This window comes from Chelon labrosus (genome assembly GCF_963514085.1).
Source record: "Chelon labrosus genome assembly, chromosome: 24".
Classification (NCBI taxonomy): Eukaryota; Metazoa; Chordata; class Actinopteri; order Mugiliformes; family Mugilidae; genus Chelon; species Chelon labrosus.
The window spans coordinates 6561323-6571201 of NC_140357.1; the positions used below are offsets into that span (position 1 = coordinate 6561323).

General features: G+C 41.5%; 1 protein-coding gene across 1 annotated transcript; it reads left to right on the top strand.

Annotated features, from left to right (window-relative positions):
• Window positions 1–307: 307 nt before the first annotated feature.
• On the top strand, window positions 308–1929 carry LOC311509534 (E3 SUMO-protein ligase ZBED1-like; the record flags this gene model as incomplete). The annotated part of the gene is made up of 2 exons (XM_084574773.1): window positions 308–1558; window positions 1678–1929. 2 exons carry the CDS (start codon window positions 308–310, stop codon window positions 1927–1929), a joined length of 1503 nt encoding a protein of 500 aa, XP_084430899.1.
• Window positions 1930–9879: the final 7950 nt, after the last annotated feature.

Genomic DNA, 9879 nt, shown 5'->3' on the forward strand with positions numbered 1-9879 from the left:
TGGACACTGCAAAAACTCAAAATCTTTAAAAAAAAAAAAAGTATTCCTAGTCAGCTGGTGTAAATTCATAAATGCACAGCCATGAACCTACTGTATTAAGTCATTTAGTCATAGTAATATCATTTAACTAATTATTATTTCTCTTCTTTTTTCCAGTAAATCATCACAGTCTCGGATGGACAAATTTATCTGTAAAGCACCATTCTGTGGCCCTGAGCAAGCAGCTGAGCTAACAAAGAGCATTTTAAACATGTTAGTCAAAGACATGCGCCCACTGAGTATGGTAGAGGACAGTGGTTTTAAAGCAATGGTTGCAACTTTCCATCCGAAGTACGAGCTTCCATCAAGAACATTCTTCACAAAAGAGATGGAGAAAAAGTACGAGGATGTCAAAGCGAAGATGAAGCAGGCGCTGCAAGAGACTGAGTGCATTGCACTCACCACTGATATCTGGACGAGCATTGCAACAGAGGCTTATATGGGGGTGACATGCCATTACATAGGGGAGAATTGGCGCATGGTGTCCCACTGCCTGACAACGATGCCCCTTGAGGAGAGACACACAGCTGCAAATATTGCACAATGGATTGAGGAGGTGATAACAAAATTTGACATCCCAGTGAAGAAAATCAAGGCTGTCGTCCACGACAACGGCGCTAATGTTGTAGCAGCAGCAAAGATTTTGCAAGAAAGGCACGGATGGGCATCAGTGCGTTGTGCCGGGCACACCCTCAACTTAGTTGTGCAAAGCTCTCTGAAGATCCATCAAGCTATCTCCAAATGTGTTGCGGCTGCGAGATGCCTTGTCGAACACTTTAAAAAAAGTGAATTGGCGAGCACGAAGTTGAAGGACAAGCAAAAACAAATGGGTGCTAATGAGAATATGCTGGTACAAGATGTCTGTACCCGTTGGAACAGCACGTACGCCATGTTGTCCAGGCTACAAGAACAGAGGTGGCCAGTGACAGCCACACTCTCTGACCCTGCAGTGACCCAGAGAGGGAAACACTATCTGGACCTGAAACCTGAACAATGGAACCTGATTGAAGAGCTGAACCAGGTCCTTGAACCCTTTGAATCAGCCACAGTGTTCTTGAGTGGACAACAATATGTCACACTGTCTGCACTTCCACATCTTGTGTGCAAACTTAAGCAGAACATAGAGGAGCCAGAACTTGAGACTGCACCTGTGAGGTCGTTCCAAACTCATGCAGCAGAGCAGATAACAGTACGATGGGAAGGACTAACTGAGTTTACTCCTGAATCTCCAAACATCACCCTGCTTGCTGCTGCTCTAGATCCCAGGTTCCGAAAAATGAAGTTCTTGCCTGCTGATGAAGTATTCAAGATCCAAAACACAGTGCGAGCCATGGCTTTTGCTGCCAGCCAGCAAGTGAGGAAGCCCACTGCAAGTAACCATGGAGCATCCAGCACAGCACAGGACTCCCCACCAGCAGCAAAGGCCAAGGGGGCTACGTCATTCCTCGACTCAGACTCCACCACAAGTGACGAAGAACAAGATGAGGAGCAGCAGTTAAATGATTCTGTACAGCAGGAGGTAACTAAATTATTTTTTACATTTGGCTATTAATATGAGATGAGATACATCAGCAGGACTCATTACAGTGCAGTTATTTATAATGAAGTGTTTGTGTGTGTGTGTGTCTTATTCCATAGGTCTTGATGTACTTCGGAGAACGGCCCCTATCCAAGAGGGAGAACCCACTGTCTTGGTGGGAAAACAATGCAGCGCGGTATCTACATTTGGCACAACTGGCGAAGACTCTGCTGTGCGTTCCGGCAACATCTACACCTTCAGAGCGCCTGTTCTCCGCCGCAGGCAACATTGCCTCTAAGAAGAGGGCAAGCCTCAGCCCTGACCATGTTGATATGCTTACCTTCTTACATTGCAATAAAGAGCTCCTTTAAAGGTTTGCTCACACACTCACACACACACACAAGATGAGAGAGAGAGAGAAATAAGAGGGTGGCTGTTGCCTTGATATGGACTTACTTGTTCCAAGTTCCTGTTTTTGTCTCCCCTCCTATATGCCAAAATAGCATCTTGTGTTTTACAGTTGTTATGTACATGTTATGCACAACATGAAGGCTTATTTTGCCTTCTTTCTTTTTTATAAATGCCTTATGTTTTTGATAACTTGAAAGTAATGTAATTTTATTTATTTTTGATATATTGAAAGTAATTTAATTGTATTTATTTTGATATATTGAAAGTAATTTTATTTTATTTATTTTTGATATCTTGAAAGTAATTTAATTTAATTTATTTTTATTTGTGTTTTATTTATTCTTATTTATGTTAGCAGTTGCCTCTTTGGTAATGTTTCAAGACCAGAAAATACTTGCTTGTGAATTTAAGAAATAAAAACAGTTGATTCTAAAAAAGGAAACCAATTGGTCATTCATTAAGTGAAATATGTTATTTTTTAGATTAGATTAGATTAGATTAGATTCAACTTTATTGTCATTACACATGTACATGTACAGAGCAACGAAATGCAGTTTAGCATCTAACCAGAAGATGCTAAACTTTCTCTTGTGTATTCATAATTGCTCTTTAACGAAGCAAAAATACGTTTTATCCGATTACTCGATTAATCGATGTAATTTTCAGTAGAGTACTCGATTACTAAAATATTCGATAGCTGCAGCCCTACTTGAAACAGCTCAAACTAATTCATTGTGTATCTGGGGTTTACAAATGCCCAACTATTCACCCAAAGGGACAATGTTTCTCACATTATTTGCTTTAGTAATGAATTTGAACATTGAAACATAAAGCACATATGATTTTTGTTGCGAGAAGTGGGGTTGTTTCCCCAACTTTATTGACAACACTGAATTCATTCAACAGAGCTAAGGGCGTCACGTGACTTTGTTGACACCGCCATATTGGCAGGAAAACAGGAAAAAGGAATAGCACCAGCGCTGATTTCAGGCCGTCAGAGTTTACTGCGCACTTTAAACAGACAGAACTTGACCAGTACAAGGAAAAACTAGACAGATTATATATCGCAGACCCTTATTATGCCCCAGGTGTGTTTTTTTTCGAGCACTGAAGCAGCCGGAGCTGACATGTTCCTGACCTGCAGTATCCGGTTATAACCATCTCATTAACTTTACTCGGTCCTACTCCGGAGAGTCACTGAAAGCATACAAGAGCCTGGAGGGGAACAAATGGACGCAGACAGGCTTCACATCTAGCTTTGGAGTTTGTCGGCTAAAAACAGCGTCGTCACTGGAAGGGTAAGTGTCTCTTCTTTACAGATATGCTACGTCATAACGGCAGCATAATAATGTTGGATATTCGACAGACATTCGCTTTGGGTAAACCTCTTTTTCGCTACGGGTACAGTGCGACTCCGAGCAAGCCACTCCAACATTTCAAGTGCACCCGTACTGCAGACTATACAGTAAACACAGAGATAGAAGACGGCTACAGCGTGTATCGACTTCCGGTTTTCAAAATAAAAATGAGGGATATTTAAAGCAGAGATACCGTGCGTTTGAAGCTATTGAGAATATATTGGGCTAAAACAAGAGGTGTAACTCATGCAGCCAGTGTAGTAACATGATCCAACATTGATTTAGTGTCAATTGATCACATGACCTGGAAGCTACTGAGCTAAAATGCTAATATTTATGTAACTAGCTAATCACTGAGCTAAATGACCTAGTTAAAGAATTTTTCTGTGGATGTTCATGACAGTGACAACTACAATAACAAATAACTTTTTAATCCCGAATTTCTTTCTCATTGTGAGTAGTTTTAGTACTGAATGAGCAACATCCCTTTGTAATCCACGTTATAAACATTAGCCTAACTTGCCTTTATGAAAAGAAATCTGTCGGAGATCGTGTTAAAACATGCTAAATAAACAAGATATTATACTTGGAAAACGCTGGATTCTGTACCTGATATGAAGTGAAATCCGTTTCTTGAGGGATCCCACCGCTCCGTGTTCTCGTGCCTGTTTCTTACGCGTTTTATTGCAGTAATCCACACCTGCCGTCTTGCCGGATCTTTGGGAATCCTATAAAACGATTCCCCCTTTGCTTGTCCCCGACTATTCTGTCATCCTGGGGCACAACAGCTGTCAACCATTTTTGGATGTAACTGGTACGAGGACAAGTCAGTTGCTGGCAGTTGTCAATAGTATAGCAATTGGAAACGCGCGCTTTCCTGTCAATATGGCGGGGTTGTGACGTCAGCGACCGGATCTCTATAAAAGGAGATGATGGAGACGTACCATGTATAACAGCGCCGCCCACATCAATTCTGTCTTCAATCATCTTTTCAAACACTTGTTTGAATAATTTATTCAACTTATTAATTGCGAATGGAAATCGGATCAAGTGTTTACATGGTTATTAGTTGCAAATAGTTTCTCATTAAGTGGATAATCAAAGTTTTACACCTGCTCTCTCGATCACATTTTTCCATCCAGGCCAGTTTGTTCAGATTGAGGCAGTTACATGGGATGTTTTCATTCTGACAGGGCTGTTATTTTGCTTATTGGTGCGTACTAGTGTCCTGGCACAGCCACTTTAAGCCAACAATTCCTTTGCAGAATCCTCAGCATTTTAATGTACATTTACTGTGAGTTTGTGGATAATTGCAGCACCATAAGCGATACTGTGTATCTTAAAGAAATGATTCTGACCTTGCATTCTGCTTGCTAACATGGAGTTTGACTGAGACATTTGCAGATTAATATTAAAGCCCTTTGTGTGACTGTTGCAGGCAGGTAGCGCTTTAACATCAAGACCTGTTTGCACATTAACTCTCGAAGCACATGCCGCCTGCACCCTGACTCCTCTGCATTTTCGAAAAAAAACAAAACAAAAAAAAAACAGATTGTGCTCGACACTACTCTGTTCTGATATTTCAAGAGAAATTGAACTGGTTTTTGTCAACCCCCCGCCACTTGCTCTCATGTCCCTGTTGCTCTGCCTTGTAAGATAATCAATATTTCCTGTGTGTGCAGTCACAGGCCTTATCGCAGGCATAATAAGCCTGGGTGAAAATGTAAGCGGGGGAATGGAACATTCAGACTCCATGTCTCACGAGGAGATGAATCTTTCAGCAAAGCGGCCTGGCTGCTAACTTGGATGAGACAACGGAGGAGGTGGGGGAGTGAGGCGACAGCGCCACAAGTTGTCCCGAAGACAAAAGGCTTCCCTTGGTTAAAAACACAGCTGCAGTCTTTGTTTTTGGCACTCATTTCACAAGTCTGATGGAAATTTGCAGCTGAGGCATTCATTCCGAGTGCGTGGGGAGGGAGAAAGTGATTGAATGGGCAGAGCGGAGAAGAAGAGAGCGAGCAGGGGAGCGAATGCAGAAAGTGCAAGGAGTGCACCATTATTCATGCAACACAACAGGTCACCCGTTTATTTCAAAGATTTTTGAGAAAACCCGATTATGTTTTTTCCATTGGTAATTGATTCTCCTCCTTTGAGAAGGAGGTCCAGGCTTCATGTTTGACTTGATTTAGGGGATTATCTAGCTTCAAATGGGTGGAAGCCTCCAACTCTATATCCTCAAACTCATTTTCTATCATCTCCTTGATTTGCAGTCTTTGTAATTAAACAATTCCTTGGTTCCATCGACTCTAGCAAATTTGTTCACAAAAGAACTGATCCAGGGCAAGATCTCAAAGTAAAGCCACTGTTAATGGCTAATTTCTGTGTTATTACCTAACAAAGTGAGGCAGTGTGGTCCTCCTGCCTCCATCCCCCTTCTAAAGCCAGTTAAACTCAGGATCCGTAATTGGTTCCTTAGCCCTGTTGCACCTCAAAAGGCTTTGCCATCATTACCGCCGAGCAGAGGAACGAGAAGGAAGAGTGAGCAAGATTCCCGACAATTATCTGTCCCCAGTGAGCAGGGCCTGCAAGAAGAACTAAGGGGAAGGCATGGAGAGGAGAAGCATATCAAAGAGACTCGTGTTTCTTTTTTCGTCATGCAAATGTGCCGTCATTTCTGCAGCCGAGGAGGGAGAGCCTCACAGAGCTGGGCTTTGCTGGGGTGGTGGAAAGTCGAAAAAATAAAATAAAGGAATTGCATCACTGTGGTGTCTTGGAACAAAGATTTGGTTTCATGCAGCGGCACCACCGTTGTTTATGTTTACAGATTAAAAAAAAAAAAAGACGGCTGGCGTGGAAGTTTGGGAGACAAACTGAGACACGCTGTTATAGCTGCTGTACAGCACGCCTTAGTCACAGCTGTTTAATACAAATACAACTCCCAGGCCACATATTCTAGTCAAATTCTCCGTTGTGTCTGAGTGTGTGTGTTCTTTCAAGTTAATCCTCCAATACGTGGAAGCAAGGAAGAGCTTAAAAGATTATAATAGCGTCGTTAGAACCTGACCATGCCTCATATGTGTTCTGAGGTTCATTTCACCTGACAGATCAGTCAGCATTAATGTTGTGTACCTGTCATGCATGCAGTCGCTGACATGGGAGGCTCATTTACATGAAATGTGTGACAGTATGAACATGACAACTGGATGTGTGCTAGATTGTGATGATATAAGTGTTCAGCAATACTCTCCTGCTGTTTAAAGAATGCACAGTTTACTAGATTGTAAGAAGGACCATCTCATTAATTTAAACTAAAACAACAATTTTAGACAAATTTACATATGTATGTATTTTAATTTAGTGTCAAATGAAGTTATAGTTTAAATAATATTTTAAAACGTTGCATAGGAATAATCTGCAAACAAAAAATAAAAATCATAAAATAGTAGCTCTGCTCTGTACTAGGAGTGCAACACATTTAAGCATTTTATCATGATCAATCTAGACTCAAAGAGGCGTCTGAAACGGTACTCTCCAAGTGTCCATCTCATTAATAAAAAGCAGATATGAGGGGACTCGGCATGCCGCAGACATCTGGGACAATTACACACACTTCAGCCTGACAATTAGAGTTTATTTGGAGGTTTGGTCAGGGATCACTTCCACTGTGGACTATCCACTCTGCAGGATGTCACAGTGCGTTGTTCGAAGGGGCTGTCACGCTGTGATGGGAGGCCATTACATTAGTGTCCTGGATCTCTTTAGCCGTGGCGAAGTGTTGTGTGTACACTCCAGCAAAAAATTTTGAGGAGTTTCTATTAAAGCGTTTTTTGAGTCCTAAGAGGCTTTTTTCCCCACACAAACTTGAGGATGAGGGAGAGGACAGCGAGGGTCTAAACGCCATTATGGGAGAGTCGCCACCTCTGGTGCTTAAGAGCCTTGACAACTTTGTAGTGAAATCTCAGCTTTGACAAGTTCAGCTTGACAAAGGGTCCTTACGTGCACTTAGTGTGTCCAAATACACATCTATCTGCATGCATCTCTCTCCCAGACTGTCATCCATCCATCCTCACTGACAGGCTAGACACTTTAAACTGCTGACACTTCACTAGCGCTGCTCAATAAAGTGAAAAAACATGCACGGTTGCCTGCTTATCCTAAAATTAATTAGCAGAAAAATACCTGTCATGCATACTGTAATTACTGGTCACTCAGTCTGTTAGAGGCTGCCTCTGGCACGCACTGTTGACTGCAGGATGACTGGAGGACGCCATGGGGAAAGGAAGACAAGCTACTGAGGCAAAGTTGTTTTTTTGTTTTTTTTCTCCTTCCAATTTTTTTTTTGTTTTGTTTCACCAGAAAGTGAAGATGCATATCATTTGTGTTAACAAGGAGGCTGGCTATTCTCTTTACCCTCCATCCCAATAGACTTACCTCCCCTGGGATTAGTCGCAGACTTAATACAACTGTAAAACTCCGTAAACATGCGTCTCTGGAAATGATGCTCAAGTATAATAACGACACATTTAACATAATGCATGGTTTGTCTTGTTGGGGAAGTCAACAAAATAATTTATTTTGTGTTTCTTCTAATAGAATTGCAGTAATCTGCTGCTCTAGAGGACAGGGAGTAGAGAGAAAATGATTCAAAGAGAGTATTATGATTAAATGTGCACTTGAAACAGGCTGTATTAGAAAAAACTATTAAATATTCTGCCCCTTAAATGAGAAACACACTTGACAATGTGGTATAAATGCATATGTCACCGTGAAATTTCTGCCCTGCCCTGTAATTAAAGGCACCGACAAATTTGATCTGAGATGTTATTTATCTTATCACCTTTAATCAACAGATATATGATGTGTTCATCAGTTCAGCATCCCTTCCACGCACACACCCGTGGAATACTTTTAATCTCTGCTGTTCTCCCAAGCACATTCCTCTGCTGTGCAAGGAGGCTGGCTAAATAGTGTGACACTGATCTGGAATGATTAAAACAGAAGATCGCAGACCCCTTCCTCCCCCTCCCCTCGCCGACCCCCTTCTCGTCCTCCCGCCCATCCCTCTCATCTCAGCTATGCTCCGGCAGTCACATATTCTTTGAAGGAGAGATTTAATTGGATCTCCTCAGAAGGTGCTGTCGGATTAACCAAGCAGAAAAACAGAGTTTGGCTGGTCATGCTTCTATCTGGGGCCTCAGATTGCTTCCGACAGAAAGTGATCCCAATAATCCTGCCGAAACATGATAAAGGGGGCAGAGATATTGGATCAAAAGCATATATCCATTTTGATTGGGCTTTGAAGGCATGCATGGCGAGGCGATGACGAGATAAGTTTGCGGTAATTATATGTGGCCTTGACATGAGACATGAAATCGAATAGGATGAGGTGGTTTTAGAATTTTCCCTTGTTGATGTGATTGTGTTGAATAGAAACTGTAACTATTGGCTGGAAAATCATCTCTCTTCTGAACTGTCGTCTGAAAACACACAGCAGGGATAAACTGAAGAAATATATGCTTTACATAACCATGAGTGCATCCTGAATGCTCCCAAAATGCAGAATCCAATCTTGTAACTCGAGTTAAAACACCCTCTTGACTTTGAATCATTTTACGCTCATCTAGATTTCTTACCTTGTCCTCTAACGTCTCATCTTCTTTTCAGCAACCATTTTGTTTCTAAATCCTCTTTATGTATATCTCTTGAAAGTGGCCTGTTGCCATGGGGACAGTGAGGAGGCGTCATGTGCCCAGCAGAAAACTCGGAGCAATCTTAGAGCCACCATCCATCCAGTTTGGCAGGTTCTGTTGAAACAATGCCACTCCACTAACAGTTCGTTTGCAATTTGGAGTCTTTTTGTTTTTCTAAAATTAGCTCAGTTTGCTTCCAATCGAATTAAGTCGTTAAATTATTATTATTATTTTTTTTTTAAAGTGACTAAATGATGCAGCCAAGCTAAAATAATAAATATTGTGTGGGATGCGAGAAAAAAATATATTCACGTGTGCAGGTCAAACGCTTAAGATACAAAAGTATGAGTAAATGGACATTTCCTGCTGCTTTTTAACACTTTTTCATTGATGCAAATCATAAATGGTAATGGTGCTAAAAACTCAAATTAGAAATCAAATTGACAAGCCAAAAAACAAGGCAGTGAAGAACAGATATCTGGGGCAAAACTATTTTTAGACTGATGTTGGACATGACATTTACAGCAGTTATGTCAGAATATTCACCCTAGACTTTGATCCAGAATGCTAGTACCCGCTTTTGAATGTTCATCGACGTTGACATTTTCTTGGGTCATTTTTGTAACGAAGCTAGGATACTGGGAAAAACAGAGACGAGCTTCAGTCGTTCCCAAACTCTCAGCTGAATCTCAGCTTGGGAACACGTTAGATGTAGTGTCAGCATTTTCAGTTTGGCTTTAAACCCAGTCACTAAATATGCCGCCTTAAAGACAGTAATCTTTTGACTTTGGCTTTAAATCTCCATAGCAGCTCAAAAAACCTGCCCAGTGACCTCTCCTTGTGGCGAGAGCCAACTCTCTAT